This window comes from Neophocaena asiaeorientalis, unplaced genomic scaffold, assembly GCF_003031525.2.
Source record: "Neophocaena asiaeorientalis asiaeorientalis breed wild unplaced genomic scaffold, Neophocaena_asiaeorientalis_V1.1 scaffold134, whole genome shotgun sequence".
Lineage (NCBI taxonomy): Eukaryota > Metazoa > Chordata > Mammalia > Artiodactyla > Phocoenidae > Neophocaena > Neophocaena asiaeorientalis.
Window position 1 is genome coordinate 8,649,217 of NW_020185339.1, and position 17,093 is coordinate 8,666,309.

The window sequence follows — 17,093 nt, forward strand, 5'->3', positions numbered from 1 at the left end:
CATCCCCCCCGCCCACTCCCCTCTGGCAATCACCTGTTTGTTCTCTTTATCTATGACTCTGTTTCTGTTTGATTATGTTTGTTGTTTTCTGGACTCCATATATAAGTGAAATCATATGGTATTTGTCTTTCTCTGTCTGACTTATTTCACTTAGCATAATACCTTCTAGGTCCATCCATGCTGTTGCCAATAGCAAGATTTCATTCTTTTTTATGGTTGAGTAATATCCCATTGTGTATGTATGTGTATATATATATATATATATATACACACAACATCTTCTCTATCCATTCATTTATCGATGGGCACTTAGGTTGCTTCCATATCTCGGCTATTGTGAATAATGCTGCAATGAACACAGGAGTGCAGATACCTTTTTGAATTAGTGTTTTTTTTGTTTTTTTTCTTTCGGAAAAATACCCAGAAGTGGAATTGCTGCCACTGGAATATTTTATGGTTGAGTAATATCCCATTGTGTATGTATGTGTATATATATATATATATATACACACAACATCTTCTCTATCCATTCATTTATCGATGGGCACTTAGGTTGCTTCCATATCTCGGCTATTGTGAATAATGCTGCAATGAACACAGGAGTGCAGATACCTTTTTGAATTAGTGTTTTTTTTGTTTTTTTTCTTTCGGAAAAATACCCAGAAGTGGAATTGCTGCCACTGGAATGTCTACTCCCTTGTTTCTATGAGTTTGACTTTTTTTTTTTCATATTCCACATATAAGTGATACCATGCAATATTTGTCTTTGTCTGGATTATTTCACTTAGCATAATGCCTTCAAGTTCCATCCCAGTTGTTGCAAATAGCAGGATTTCCTTCTTTTCTCATGGCTGAACAATATTCCATTGTATATATACACACCACTTCCTCTTTGTCCATTCGTCCATCAATGGGCACTTAGGTTGCTTCCATATCTTGGCTATTGTGAATAATGCTGCAGTGAACACAGGAGTGCAGACATCTCTGTGATATCCTGTTGTCATTTCCTTTGTTTTTATACCTAAGAGTGGAATTGCTGGATCATATGGTAGTTCTTTTTTAAATTTTTTAAGGAATCCTCCACACTAATTTCCATAGTGGTTGTACGAATATACATTCCCAACAACAACGCACAAATCTTCCCTTTTCTCTATATCCTCACCAATGTTTGTTTTCTCCTGTCTTTTTTGGTGATAGACATTTTAATGGGTGTGAAATGATATCTTACTGTGGTTTTAATTTGCATTTCCCAGATGATTAGTCATGTTGAGCACCTTTTTATGTACCTGTTGGCTAAAGCTATAAAATTCTTACAAGAAACAAAGGGGAAAAGCTTCATGACATTGGATTTGGCGATAATTTCTTAGATATGTCACCAAAAGCACAGGCAGCAAGGTAAAAAAAATAGATAATTAGACCTAATTACAATTAAAAACTTTTGTGTATCAAAGGACACTATTAACAGAATGAAAGGCAACCTATGGAGGGGAGAAAACATCTGAAGATCATATATTTGACAAGGGATTTTATCCAGAATATATAAAGAATTCCTTCAATTCAGCTAACCAAAAGACCCTAACAACCTGACCAAAAAATGACCAAAGAACTTGTGCAAACATTTCTACAAAGAAGACATATAAAATGGCCAATAAACACCTGAAAATATGCTCAACATAAGTAATCATTAGGGAAATGAAAATCAAAACCATAATGACATACCACTTCACACCCATTAAAACAAGTGTTGGCAAGGATGTGGAGAAATTGAAACCCTGTGCATTGCTGGTAGGAATGTGAAATGTGCAGCCACTATGGGAAACAGAATGTCAGTTCTTCAAAAAATTAAGCATAGAATTTGTACATGTTTTTGCAATTCCATTTCTGGGTATATACCTAGTAAAGGTGAAAGCAGGGAATCGAACAGATATTTATTCACATACCTATGTCCACAGCAGCATTATTCACGATAACCAAAATGTGGAAGAAACTCAACTGTCCATGGAGAGATAAATGGATAAACAAAATGTGGTATATACATAAAGTAGAATATTATTCAGCCTTCAAGAGGATGGAAATTCTTTTTTAAAAAATTTTTAAAAATTAATTTATTTTTTGGCTGTATTGGGTCTTTTTTGCTGTGTGGGCTTTCTCTAGTTGTGGAGAGCAGGGGCTACTCTTCATGCAGTGCACAGGCTTCTCATCACAGTGGCTTCTCTTGTTGCGGAGCACAGGCTCTAGGCGTGCAGGCTCAGTAGTTGTGGCACACGGGCTTAGTTGCTCCGTGGCATGTGGGATCTTCCCAGACCAGGGCTCGAACACATATTCCCTGTGTTGGCAGGTGGATTCTTAACCACTGCACCACCAAGGAAGTCCCAGAATGGAACCTTGAAGACATCATGCTAAGTGAAACAATCCAGTCACAAAGAGGAACACTTATGATTCTTATATGATGTACCTGGGGTAGTCAAATTTATGAGACAGAAAGTAGAATGGTAGTAGCCAGCAGAAAGAAGGGAATGGGGAGTTAGTGTTTAATGGGTACAGAGTTTCTATTGCGTAGGATGAAAATGTTCTGGAGATGAATGGTGGTGATGATTGCACAACAATGTGAATGTATTTAATGTCATAGAACTGTACACTTAAAGATGGTTAAAATGGTAAATTTTATGTTATGTATATTTTACAATTAAAAAACCCAATAAATTTTTGATTTTAAAACTTGTTTTGAGTTTAAAAACAAGGTAGAACAAAAATACTAGGTGACGACAACAACAGCATGGACATGCGCAGAAGACAATTTATGTGTTGTAATATCTTTTTAATATTTAGAAGGTTATAGATGTTGATTAACTTTGGACTTTGTAAAGTATATACATTAAAATGTTAAGCATAACCAGTAAATAATAAAGATAAAATGTATGATTTCCCAACCTGTCAAGGAAAAGTTCTAAGTAGACCATACTATTATGATAGACTATACTATTTACAGTTATCATTTACATCCTAGTAAAATCCATGGGAAAAATATATACAAATTTTTAGAAAGAAGGATAAAATTTAGAGTGCAGCTTTAAACTGTACCCAAAACATTATTCCTTCAAAAATGTTCACATATTAAGATATATATTGAGGGGACACAATATTATGCTTTATATTATTCTCTACGCTTTATGTTTGAAATAAAAATTTTAGACATTAGGAATACAGAGCCTATAAAAAGTTGAATTAAAAATATTTTGTGTCTATTCATTATCAGGAGGAATGCTAATCTTCAAACTTGGAAGAAATAGAATTAATCACAAAGGGTGGGAAATACATAGATATAACTCTCAAATATCCTCAAATTCTAATTAAATTCAAAAGATTAAAATTGGCTTGGATAAAACTATCTTCAGCAAATACAATGCTAGTATTGATATATTTCTATAAGAAAATATATAAACAGAAGAGGAAACTTACTGAGAATTCAAAAGGTAAAGAAAATGAATAAAATACGTACAAAATACGTCCAATCAAAATAATATTTTAAAATCAACATTAAAGCAAAGTTCCCTTTTATAATTTATTTATAGTTTAGCAAGTGACTGAAAATGCCCAAGCCAGTCAGATGTGGTATGTCCAGTCACATGTGTGTATGGTATGTCACATGTGCAGTCCAGTAAATTAGTTCACGTGTCTGGCATACATTGTCATGTGCGTGCATCCTCTACAAGTGGTTGTGCTTTGTGTACTTTGTGTAGCTTACTAATGAAGACCTGATGGAATTGAGGCCCAGAGAATGGACAAAGAGAGACTAGAGGAAGAAGAAGTAACTAAAGAACAGAAGAGATTCAAGACGCAGGAAATGGCAAGGGGATTTTCTTTATTTGAGAAGGCACTGTTAGTTTCTTTTTTTTTTTTTTTCTTTTTAACATCGTTATTGGAGTATAATTGCTTTACAATGGTATGTTAGTTTCAGCTTCACAACAAAATGAATCAGTTATATATATACATATGTTCCCATATCTCTTCCCGCTTGCGTCTCCCTCCCTATCCCACCCCTCCAGGCGGTCACAAAGCACTGAGCTGATCTCCCTGTGCTTTGCGGCTGCTTCCCACTAGCTATCTACCCTACGTTTGGCAGTGTATATATGTCCATGCCTCTCTCTCGCTTTGTCACAGTTGCGCTGTTAGTTTCTAAGGCACAGGACCTGAATGTAGTATGGTACACAAAGGTTGCAGCAGCCATTCAGAATGCAATCCATTGCTACCATGTCATCTATGACAAGAAAAAAACAGCTACTACCCAGACATCACTGGATTGCTTTTTCAAGAGGGTAGATAGAATTGAATCCAGCAAGGAACCAGAACCTGTGCCATCAACTACAGGTGTTAGTGAAATTGCAGCTTGCCCTCTATCTCCTATTGCTGACAATCCTTCAGCTCTGTCATCTCCCACCTCCTCTCCCTCCTCCAGTCAGTAACTATTCTTGCCTGTTCACTAGATGGCAGCCCCTGTATGCCAGCTATTGTACTGTACTACTGTGCTTTTCAAGGTACTATACAGTAAGGTTAAACATGTTTTATCTGGGGGCTTCCCTGGTGGCGCAGTAGTTGAGAATCTGCTTGCTAATGCAGGGGACACGGGTTCGAGCTCTGGTCTGGGATGATCCCACATGCCATGGAGCAACTAGGTCTGTGAGCCATAACTACTGAGCCTGCGCGTCTGGAGCCTGTGCTCTGCAACAAGAGACGCCGCGATAATGAGAGGCCTGCGCACCGCGATGAAGAGTGGCCCCTGCTTGCCACAACTAGAGAAAGCCCTTGTGCAGAAACGAAGACCCAACACAGCAAAAATAAATTAATTAATTAATAAACTACCCCCAACATCTTAAAAAAAAAAGTTTTATTTTTTGTGTTTTATGTATTATTTGTGTGAAAAGTATTATAAACCTATTACAGTACAGTACTATATAGCCGCTTGTGTTAGTTGGGTACCTAGAGCTAACTTTGTTGGACTTCAGAACAAATTGGACTTAAGAACGCACTCTGGGAACTGAACTCGTTCGTATGTAGGGGACTTACTGTACTTCTACACTGCTGATATTTGCTTTATTTGGCACAGTCCTTCAGTATAGCAATTGCTACGTATCGTACAAATAAAATAATCACATACTTTATTTGTCACGTTTCTGGAATTTTTCCTAAGGAACTAATCCAGAAGGAAGAAAAGACATATCTAGGGAGACAGTCCTTGCAATATTTACAACATAAATTGGAAGGTCCTAATTGCCCGATATTTACTCAATACATTTTGCATTCATTTTTAATGACAATCATGAAGACTCTGTAGCACCAGGGGAACAGCTAACGAATCATTGCAAAGAAATACGGGGAAAAAAATGGGAAAGAAGCAAGAACTATTTTGTAAGGGAACGCAAAATCAGGGCCGGGTCTAGGACGAGGTGAATGAAACATTCTCCTGGGAGCAAAATTTAGGCTGGATACCAAAAAACTCAATAATCAAGATGAAAAATATTTTAAAAAGGCAAAATTAGTGTGAAAACATCCATGATAAAAATTCAAAATTTTAAATAAGAACAGAATCTGACCTTTCATTTGCATTATCCTGAGAGTGCCTCACTTGCCTCTCCCAAATTCAAGCTCAAAGATCCTGTCTTTGTTTAAAGTGATTCTGTTTCATCAATAATACTTTTGCATTGATTTTTAAATTAAAAAAATTACATTAAACTATCATTTTCTCGAATTAAAGCTCCCTTAAATTTTGCACCTCTGGTGAGTACCTCTACTCACCCTAGTCCAAGCCCTGTGCAAACCCTTGGTAATAACTATGGGTTCGAGTGACAGAGGTTTTTATTTCTTGAACATATAAACTTTACGTGTATTTAAAAACCCAAACTCTAAGCGCGGTTGTCCGCGATCCTTAAGGCTCAGAGACCCAGACTCTCCGCGGCCGAGGGGGAGGTGCTGACAGGGGCTGTTGGAGGTTTGGGCAACCGCCTTAGGGCCTCACCATGAAGCGCAAGTTAGCCCCTCGGGGGATGACGCTGCCCCGGAGCTCATTGTGGAGGTTCACGTACTCATTGATAAACGTTACGTTCTCTTCGTGTGGCAAAAAATGCGCGTTCAAACCGGAACCCAGCAGTAGTAGCCAGAACTCACAAAGCCACACCTCCCAAACAACCGTCTGCGCCAGAGGAAGCGTTTGGGCACACCACTCTCGGGCGAAGCGCCTCGGGGTCTCCATGGTTCACTGGCCCTGGCCAGGCCAGTGCGCACGCGCCGGCCCGCCCCAGCGAACTGCCAATCAACGGGGAGGGGCGGTGCAGGCACGTCTGGCCCCGCCATCCCGCGAACGGAGGGAAAAGGATGAAGGGAAACCAGAGTGAGGGAAGACTCGTGAAAGCTGTCTGCAGAACTAACCACAACAGAGGCTTGAGTTAAATGAGTGCAAGCTTTTCACTAAACTAATGTAGTTAAATATCCAGAGTCGATTTCTGACACCAGATGATGTGTCATCGTTTATTAATGTGTCAACTACCCAGTAAATGCCAATTGCTGAATAAGTAACATGTCTGAGGAACCTTCTAATTCTTCTGTGACGCTGATGAAAATTCAACCAAAAAAAAAAAAAAAATCCTTACTTGTTAAGTTGGGAGTTTAATGCAAGACCTTCCTTTTATTTTCCTCCTGGACAGAAGAATATCCTCTTTTAGGCCAACTTCCTCACTGAGATTTTCTCAATGTTTTGGTGATCATTTGTGGGAAACCGCAGGATAAATGGGAAAAGTGGAAAGCTCAGCAGGTAGGGGGTAGACTAGGGATCATCAAATTCTCATAAAGTTAAAATATTTTCATTTTTTTCTTTCACCAGCATGTCTGGAATATCAATATTCATCTTCTCTGACAAATTGTCATGTTAACAGTAGGTAAGAACTCATTTTTTTTTTTTGGTTTTCATTTCTTTCAGAAAAAAATGGCTAGTGTCCTAGCAGATTTTGGCCTGGTTTCTTTAGCTTCAAGTATTTGGCTCAAGAAAACTTGCTTTGAAGAATGTAAGTTGTAGGCACAAAATAAAAACATATTCGTTTTGGGGTACATATTTGCATATCACATATTGTGCTGGATAGCATTAAGGAGATATTCAGAATCATTGACACAGGAACAGAATTTTGCAACAAAGAAAGCATTGAAACCGCTTGACCAAAAAATATCTAAAAATAAATGTGCTTTTAAAGATTATCTATGGTGTACACAACTGAAAGCAGTAGACCTCACAAGATGGTTTCATTCATGCCTTAATTTTTTTAATAAATATGTATTACCAGGTAGTGTGTTAGGTGGATGAGAAAGGCCAGTGGACAAGACACAAACCCTGCTTCCAAGTAGCTTACAGTCTAGAGAACTAGTAAATCGGTGACTTTATACCATGGATAAATATAAAGCCAAAGTGCTATGGCATAATGTGTGGGGCAACTAACACCCTTTCTGAGGACCAGGTAGGCCTGTTTGGGGAGTGTGATATCGAGAAAGTGAAGCACACAAGTTAAAGAGTGCATTCTAAACAAAGGAAAAAGCATGTAGTATGCTAGGAGATCAAAAAAGGCTAAAAGTGTTTTAGTATGACCAGAGCGTATTGTGGGGGGTCAAGGTGGCAAGTGCTGAAAGATGGAATTCCTTTATTATGTTGGTACTGTTGTTAGACTATGAAAACTGCTATATTAAAGCACAAGATAAATACAATAATGCAGACTTTTACTCATCCCACTGTATTAGACATATCTGACACATCACTGACAGGTGATCACCATATCCTCTGCTTAAATAATTATGTTAGCAGGGAAGTCACTATCTCTTAGGCAGCCCATTCCATTGCTGGACATCTTACTCATTAATTTAATAAGTATTTCTTTAGAACCTCTATGTGTCAGACCCATGCTAGGTGTTAAAGCTACAAATTCTCAGTAAATTAGATTCGTAGTCTATCCACATGAAGCTTTTAGTTAAAGGTGATACAAATCATCAAATAACTATAATACAGAGTAATAAGTGCTATTTTAAAATTTTTAAAATTCTTGCTGTGTGTCAGGAGCTATTTTGTTTGTTTTCTATTGTGGTAAAATATACATAAAATTTACCATTTTAACCCTTTTTAGTGGAAAATTCAGTGTCAGTTACATTCACTATGTTGTTTCCAGAACTATCAGGTGAGATTTTAAATGTATGGAAAATATCAACTCATTTAAATCATAAAAACCTCAAGAAACAGATATTATGTTAAAATTTTTATTGAAGTATAGTTGATTTACAATGTTGTGTTTAATTTCTGCTGTGCAGCAAAGTGACTCGGTTATATTTAAATATTCTTTTTCATGTTCTTTTTCATCATGGTTTATCACAGGATATTAAATATAGTTCTCTGTGCTATACAGTAGGACCTTGTTGTTTATCCATCCTATATATGTTTGCCTCTGCTAATCCCAAACTCCCAATCGTTTTCTCCCACACCTCTCCATCCCCTTGGCAACCACAAGTCTGTTCTCTATATCTGTGAGTCTGTTTCTGTTTCATAGATATGTTCATTTGTGTCGTATTTCAGATTCCACATATAAGTAATATCATATGGGATTTGTCTTTCTTTTTTTGACTTACTTTGCTTAGTATGATAATCTCTAGGTCCATCCATGTTGCTGCAAATGGCTTTATTTCATTCTTTCTAATGACTGAGTAATATTCCATTGTATATATATACCACATCTTCTTTATCCATTCATCTGTTGATGGGCAATTAGGTTGTTTCCATGTCCTGGCTCTTGTAAATAGTGCTGCTATAAACATAGGGTGCATGTATCTTTTCAAATTAGAGTTTTATCTGGATATATGCCCAGGAGTGGGACTGCTGGATCATATGGCAACTCTATTTTTAGTTTTTGAGGAATCTCCATACTGTTTTTCATAGTGGCTGCACCAATATACATTACCACCAACAGTGTAAGAAGGTTCCCTTTCTCCACACCCTCTCTAGCATTTATTATTTGTAGACAATTATTATTATAATGATGGCCATTCTGACTGGTGTGAGATGGTACCTCATTGTTAAGAAACAGATATTATTATTATCTCCATTTTACAGATGGAAAAGCTAAGAAAAAGCGAAGTAAAGTAAGTTGTCTAAAGCCACCCAGCCAGTAGGTGTTAGAGCTGATTTTCAAACTCAGGTGACTAATACAGGAGTACAGAGGAACAGGAAATGAAGACGTCTAGTTTGGTTTGTGTAGAAAGAGGCCAAGCTTGCTGAAGATGTTTTGCAAACGTTCAACCTTTCAGATCTGTCAGTGAATTGGCTGACATCATGTACTTCATACAAAAAATAGAGCTAGGTTCTTCATGACAGTTTTTTTCTTAAATTCCATATATATGTGTTAGCATATGGTATTTGTCTCTCTCTTTCTGACTTACTTCACTCTGTATGACAGACTCTAGGTCCCTCCACCTCATTACAAATAACTCAATTTCATTTCTTTTTTGGCTGAGTAATATTCCATTGTATATATGTGCCACATCTTCTTTATCCATTCATCTGTTGATGGACACTAAGGTTGCTTCCATAACCTGGATACTGTAAATAGGGCTGTAATGAACATTGTGGTACATGACTCTTTTTGAATTACGGTTTTCTCAGGGTGTATGCCCAGTAGTGGGATTCCTGGGTCATATGGTAGTTCTATTTTTAGTTTTTTAAGAAACCTCCATACTGTTCTCCATAGTGGCTGTATCAATTTACATTCCCACCAGCAGTGCAAGAGGGTTCCCTTTTCTCCACACCCTCTCCAGCATTTATTGTTTCTAGATTTTTTTAATGAAAGCCATTCTGACTGGTGTGAGGTGATACCCCATTGTAGTTTTGATTTGCATTTCTGTAATGATTACTGATGTTCAGCATCCTTTCATGTGTTTGTTGGCAATCTGTATATCTTCTTTGGAGAAATGTCTATTTAGGTCTTCTGCCCATTTTTGGATTGGGCTGTTTTATTGACATTGACCTGCAGGAGCTGCTTGTATATTTTGGAGATTAAATTTTGTCAGTTGCTTCATTTGCAACTATTTTCTCCTGTTCTGAGGGTTGTCTTTTCATCTGGTTTATGATTTCCTTTACTATGCAAAAGCTTTTAAGTTTCATTAGGTCCCATTTGTTTATTTTTGTTTTTATTTCCATTTCTCTAGGAGATGGGTCAAAAAGGATCTTGCTGTGATTTATGTCAAAGAGTGTTCCTCCTTGAGTTTTACAGTGTCTGGCCTTATATTTAGGTCTTTAAAACGTTTTGAGTTTATTTTTGTGTATGGTGTTAGGGAGTATTCTAATTTCATTCTTTTACATGTAGCTGTCCAGTTTTCCCAGCACCACTTATTGAAAAGACTCTCTTTTCTCCATTGTATATCCTTGCCTCCTTTGTCATAGATTAGTTGACCACATGTGCATGGGTTTATCTCTGGGCTCTCTATCCTGTTCCATTGATCTATATTTCTGTTTTTGTCCCAGTACCATATTGTCTTGATTACTGTAGCTTTGTAGTATAGTCTGAAGTCAGGGAGTCTGATTCCTCCAGCTCCGTTTTTTTCTCTCAAGACTGCTTTGGCTATTTGGGGTCTTTTGTGTCTCCATACAAATTTTAAGATTTTTTATTCTAGTTCTGTAAAAAATGTCATTGGTAATTTGATAGGGATTGGATTCAATCTGTAGATTGATTTGGGTAGTAAAGTCATTTTCACAATATTGATTTTTCCAATCCAAGAACATGGTATATCTCTTCATCTGTTGGTATCATCTTTAATTTCTTTCATCAGTGTCTTATAGTTTTCTGCATACAGGTCTTTTGTCTCCCTAGGTAGTTTTATTCCTAGGTATTTTATTCTGTTTGTTGCAATGATAAATGGGAGTGTTTCCTTAATTTCTATTTCAGATTTTTCATCATTAGTGTATAGGAATGAAAGAGATTTCTGTGCATTAATTTTGTATCCTGAAACTTTACCAAATTCATTGATTAGCTCTAGTAGTTTTCTGGTGGCATCTTTAGGATTCTCTATGTATAGTATCATGTCATTGGCAAACAGTGACAGTTTTACTTCTTCTTTCCCAATTTGTATTCCTTTTATTTCTTTTCCTTCTCTGATTGCTGTGGCTAGGACTTCCAAAACTACGTTGAATAATAGTGGTGAGAGTGGACATTCTTGTCTCATTCCTGATCTTAGAGGAAATGCTTTCAGTTTTTCACCATTGAGAATGATGTTTGCTGTGAGTTTGTCGTATATGGCCTTTATTATGTTGAGGTAAGTTCCCTTGATGCCTAATTTCTGGAGGGTTTTTATCATAAATGAATGTTGAATTTTGTCAAAAGCTTTTTCTGCATCTATTGAGATGATCATATGGTTTTTCATCTTCAATTTGTTAGTATGGTGTATCACATTGATTGATTTGCGTATATTGAAGAATCCTTGCATCACTGGGATAAATCCCACTTGATCATGGTGTATGATCCATTTAATGTGTTGTTGGATTCTGTTTGCTAGTATTTTGTTTAGGATTTTTGCATTTATATTCATCAGTGATATTGGTCTGTAAGTTTCTTTTTTTTGTAGTGTCTTTGTCTGGTTTTGGTTTCAGGGTGATGGTGGCCTCATAGAATGAGTTTTGGAGTGTTCATTCCTCTGCAATTTTTTGGAAGAGTTTGAGAAGGATGGGTGTTAGCTCTTCTCTAAATGTTTTTTTTTTTTTTTTTTTTTTTTTTTATATCTTTTGCTTGTCTGTAAAGCTTTTGATTTCTCCATCGAATCTGAATGAGATCCTTGCCGGGTAGAGTAATCTTGGTTGTAGGTTCTTCCCTTTCATCACATTAAATATATCATGCCACTCCCTTTTGGCTTGTAGAGTTTCTGCTGAGAAATCAGCTGTTAATCTTATGGGAGTTCCCTTGTATGTTACTTGTCATTTTTCCCTTGTTGCTTTCAATAATTTTTCTTTGTCTTTAATTTTTGCCAGTTTGATTACTGTGTGTCTCGGTGTGTTTCTCCTTGGGCTTATCCTGCATGGGACTTGCTGCACTTCCTGGACTTGGGTGGCTATTTCTTTTCCCATGTTAGGGAAGTTTTCGACTATAATCTCTTCAAATATTTTCTCAGGTCCTTTCTCTCCCTCTTCTCCTTCTGGGACCCATATAATGCGAATGTTGTTGCATTTAATGTTGTCCCAGAGGTCTCTTAGGCTCTCTTCATTTCTTTTCATTCTTTTTTCTTTATTCTGTTCCACAGCAGTGAATTCCACCATTCTGTCTTCCAGGTCACTTATCTGTTCTTCTGCCTCAGTTATTCTGCTATTGATTCCTTCTAGTGTATTTTTCATTTTAGTTATTGTATTGTTCATCTCTGTTTGTTTGTTCTTTAATTCTTCTAGATCTTTGTTAAACATTTCTTGCATCTTCTCGATCTTTGCCTCCATTCTTTTTCCGAGGTCCTGGATCATCTTCACTATCATTATCTTGAATTCTTTTTCTGGAAGTTTGCCTATCTCCATTTCATTTAGTTGTTTTTCTGGGGTTTTATCTTGTTCCTTCATCTGGTACATAGCCCTCTGCCTTTCCATCTTGTCTATCTTTTTGTGAATGTGGTTTTTGTTCCACAGGCTGCAGGATTGTAGTTCTTCTTGCTTCTGCTGTCTGCCCTCTGGTGGATGAGGCTATCGAAGTATATATCTTTATATGTTTTAGTGGTTTAGTGGTTGCTATAGGTATTACATAATATATAAGTGTAATTTATTACAAACTATTGGTGTCAGCATTTTACCAGTTTGAATGAAGTGTAGAAATATTACTTCCATTTAGGTCCCTTTGCCACTCACTCCACCAATAATACAATTGTCTTAAATATTTCTTCTATATCAAGAACCTATATATGTTCCATAACCAATATAATATAACCAATATAACCATAACCTATGTTATAATTTTTGCTTTAACTCTCAAACATAATTTAGAAAAGATAAGGGAATAGTTTGTTATGTTTACTCATAGTTTTACCTTTGCCTTGTGTTTTCTTCATCCCTGATGTTCCAGGAATCCTTGATTTATCATTATCTTACTATTTTAAGATCTTTGTTTAGCTATTCTTTTAGAGTGGGTCTGATTATGACAAATCATCTTAGTTTTTCTGAATCTGAGAATGTCTTAATTTCAATCTTCATTCCTAAAGCATATTTTCTCTATGTAGTATTCTTAGTTGACTCTTTTTTGAAATTGAAATTAAAGTTGAAAATGTTGTGCCACTTTCTCTGGTATCCTTGGATTTGGTTGAGAAATTTGATGACACTGAAATTGTTGTTCTCCTATAGGTAATGTATTGTTTCTCTCCAGCTACTTTTAAGCTTTTTTGTCTTAGGGTCTCTGAAGTTTGATTATGATGTATGTTGGCATGAATTTCTTTGGGCTTATCATATTTGGCCTTTACTCAGAATTGTTTATCTCTTTATATAAATTTTGGAAGTTCTCAGCCACTATTTCTTAGAATATTTTTTCTGGCCCTCCCCATCTTTCTCAATTCCTTCTGGGACTCCAATGACATGAATATTAGATATAATATTTTGTTATTGTCTCATAGATCCCTGATGTTCTGTTCATTTTCTTTTTTCAGTCCATTTTCTCTCTGTTGTTCAGATTTGGTAATTCCTACTGTTCTATTTTCAAGTTCACCGGTCTTTTCCTTTCCCATTTTCATTGCCCATCCAGTGAATTTTTAATATTGGTTTGTCTACTTTTTAGTTCTAAAGTTTCCATTTGAATCTGTAACTTCCATTTCCTAGCTGAGACTTTATTTTTTTTTCATTTCTCTTAAGCATTTTTGTAGTAGCTCCTTGAAGCATTTTTATGGTTTTTTGGATATTTTTTTAAATTGAAGTACAGTTGATTACACTGTTTCAAGTGTACTGCAAAGTTATATATATGTATGTATACATTCTTTTTATGATGTCTACTTTAAAATCCTTGTCAGATAATCCTAACATCTGTGCCATCTGGGTGTTGACATCTGTTGCCTTTTCTCATTCACATCGAGATTTTCCTGCTTCTTGGTATGTGACTGATTTTTTAAATTGTATCCTTGACATTTTGAGTTTTATATTATGAGATTCTAGATCTTAGTCAATCTTCCAGTTTTAGCAGGTCTTCACTGACATTGCTCCAGTGGGGGTCAGTCCTACTTATCACTGGTTGGTGGGCAAAAGTCCAGGATCCCTATTCACTTTTATTAACCCTGCTGTGGGGAGGGTTATCTTGTTACCACTGGAAGGAGATGGACATCCAGGCTCCCCCTTTGCTTCTGCTGACATCATCTCATGGGGAGAGAAAGGGGTACCTTGTTATGACCAGGTGGGAATGAAAGTCTAAGCTCCCCACTTGACCTCTGCTGACACCTCAGGAGAGCAAGGGGTATCTATTGCCTCAGATGAGGCTGGAAGTCCTGTTTCCCCATATGGCCTCCATGACACTGTTGGGGGGGGGGTTGTTGTGAGGTGCACTTCATTACTGCTGGGTGGTAGTGAACGTGTATGCTCCATGCTTGGCCTCCTCTGACACCACCCTGGCTGGGAGGGAGAGGGGCACCTCATTACTGCCTGGTGGGGGCTGGAAGTCTCCTCACTCTCCTCTGACACATCACTGGTGGAGAGGTGATGGGAGGGGTGCTTCATAAGTGTCAGGCAAGGATGACGGTCTAAGTCCTCCACTTGGCCTTTGTTGAAAAGGATAAGAGGCTTGTTTTTTCCTCACGTTGTTTGTCCAGAAGAAGATGTTTACTTTAAAAAACAAAACAAACAAAAAACATTTCTGCCTTACTAGGCTGTCCCTTTCCTTATTCTCTGGCAAGAAAGGGCAGGCTTTTCTTGAGGCTTTTGTTTCCGTCATCCATTGACATTTCTGGATTTCAGACTTCTTTAGTACCCAGTCCAGGATTTACAAGAGTCAAAAAGGAATTCCAGGGAACTCACCTTGTGTCATTCCTTGAGTCTTGGAGTCTCTAGAGGATCTGTCTGCTTTCTTTTCTCCAACTTTACGTCTTCTGATATTTGTTTTATATAGAATATCCAAGGTTTTTAGCTATACTTAATGGGGAGAGTAGGGCAAATGGATCTACTCCATCTTGTTGGGAAGGTAATTTTTTAAAGTTTTTGCTCATTGTATTTCCCATTCCTATCTCCACAACTCTAAAAGAAGGCATTCCTAATAGATAGATAGATTCCCTATAATTCCTTGACTCAAGAATTCTGGCCTGGCAGAAAGCTTGAGCAGCTAAAAATAAAGGCTGCTACCAGTATCAGAATCGTAGCCTTGAGCATACAAAAAGATCTCAGAGGGAATGGTAGGACATTGGACTCGGAAGGTAGGGTATCTAATATTGTTCTTCCAGCCTTTGTCATGATTTCTGTGGCATAGGACTACCATGGAAGCAGTAGCATGTCCAACCTGGAAGGACAATGTCACTGGCATCCCAGTGGTCACTAGTTTGGAAGGATAATAATGATTATTGACTTGATTCCTAAAGATGTTTCCTTTATCTTTTGGGACAAAGACTTCAGATTTTGTGTGTGTGTGTAACAATGGGGGAAGATAAGTCCAAAAATGTTAAAGATAGCATTTTTAACTCCCTTGTCAATGTGAGGACTAAAAATTACACTGAAGTTGATTTAATGAAAATAAATAAATGCCATTATGTTTCCATTTTAGGATTGTAGATTTAAATTTATGCTATTAACCTCATTGGTTAATTTCCTATATTCTTTTTTTGTCATTTTAATCACTAATTTTCTTTCAAACTGCAAAAATTGTTGTATCAAAAATTTTGTTTTCAGTATCCAAGAGAGACTTCAGTAGTTTTCAGAGGATGGTACATAATTTACTCTTCTGAAAAGTGAATAGACTGAGTGATGAGTTCTGACATACCAACCTCCACCAAAAATTATATGAACTTGAAACAGGTAAAATACCAGAAAGAAAGAGCCTCCATTTTTTTCTCGCAGATACAATTCAGAACCAAACCAAGAAATCAACAACAGCAAAGAAATGTTTTCAAGCCAATTCTTTTCAACTAATATATTCCTAGCTATAGTTTTTATGCAATACATTTCTTTTCCAAGATATCTCAGCATATCTATAACCTCTAGAAAACTTTACCTCCCATTAAGCCTGTGAGAATCCTAGTCTTTTGCCTGGATCATTGGGAGATTTCTCTGCTTTAAAAAGGAAAAATGATTAGCTTTAATCTGGTATATATTTTAAAAGAAAAAATATAAATTAAAGTACAGTTCTACCATGAAATAGCTTGTACCAAGTCATCCTCTATCCAAAGTATGGTACAAAAGAAAACTATTCTGTCATTCTAATTAAGATCTAGAATTATTACTATCCAAATGGTAAAGACTATGGTCTTGAAAAAGTAAGAATTAATACCTGATGGCTAAGGAATTATATTTATTCAAAACATGTATTTCAAGCCAGTTCAAACATACATAACATGCACAAATTATAATTCCCTAGATGTATGTATAACTAAAAACATATATTTGCATTTTAAAATTCCCAAGGAGTCTATAATTATAGCTCATTTGTTTTGAATGAACAATGTAATTAAAATTTTTTCTAGAAAAAAAATTTAACGACCTCTCAGATCTGGCAATGCTTTCACTTAAAACGTGATTGCTATTAAGTCTCTGGCCCTAAGGGAAAATTTTTATTGAGCAGTATTCTGCCTTAATTTGTAAATGGAAGAATTTGACTTACTTATAGACACGAATCTCTTTAAAAAGCCTAATCACTTGTCTTATGCCTAGTAACTAATAATTCAAGTACATTCTAGAAGCTCTTGTAATCACAAACACTCATATTATGAATCACATCTATATAACAAGTTTCTCTACACAAGGAAGAAGAAGAAAGCCTACCAAGAAATTCTTCAAAATAGAAACTAAATACAAAGATATTTATAATAGTTTAATCTGATGGAGAGTTCCCACACTACTTTTTTTTTTTTTTTTTTGGGGTACGCAGCCCTCT

The 17,093-nt window shown here is 36.5% G+C and overlaps 2 protein-coding genes across 2 annotated transcripts in view; one reads left to right on the plus strand and one right to left on the minus strand.

Moving 5' to 3' along the window:
• The window catches only part of GLIPR1L2 (GLIPR1 like 2), a 28,766-nt gene extending 22,519 nt beyond the window's left edge, over positions 1-6,247 (minus strand). Inside the window, exon 1 of the mRNA XM_024737159.1 lies at positions 6,014-6,247. Coding sequence (XP_024592927.1) covers positions 6,014-6,247 — 234 coding nt within the window. The remainder of the gene's footprint in view (positions 1-6,013) is intronic.
• Positions 6,246-17,093, plus strand: part of CAPS2 (calcyphosine 2) — a 30,654-nt gene continuing 19,806 nt past the window's right edge. Inside the window, 1 exon segment of the mRNA XM_024737228.1 lies at positions 6,246-6,385. Within this exon segment, the coding sequence (XP_024592996.1) occupies positions 6,246-6,385 (140 nt within the window).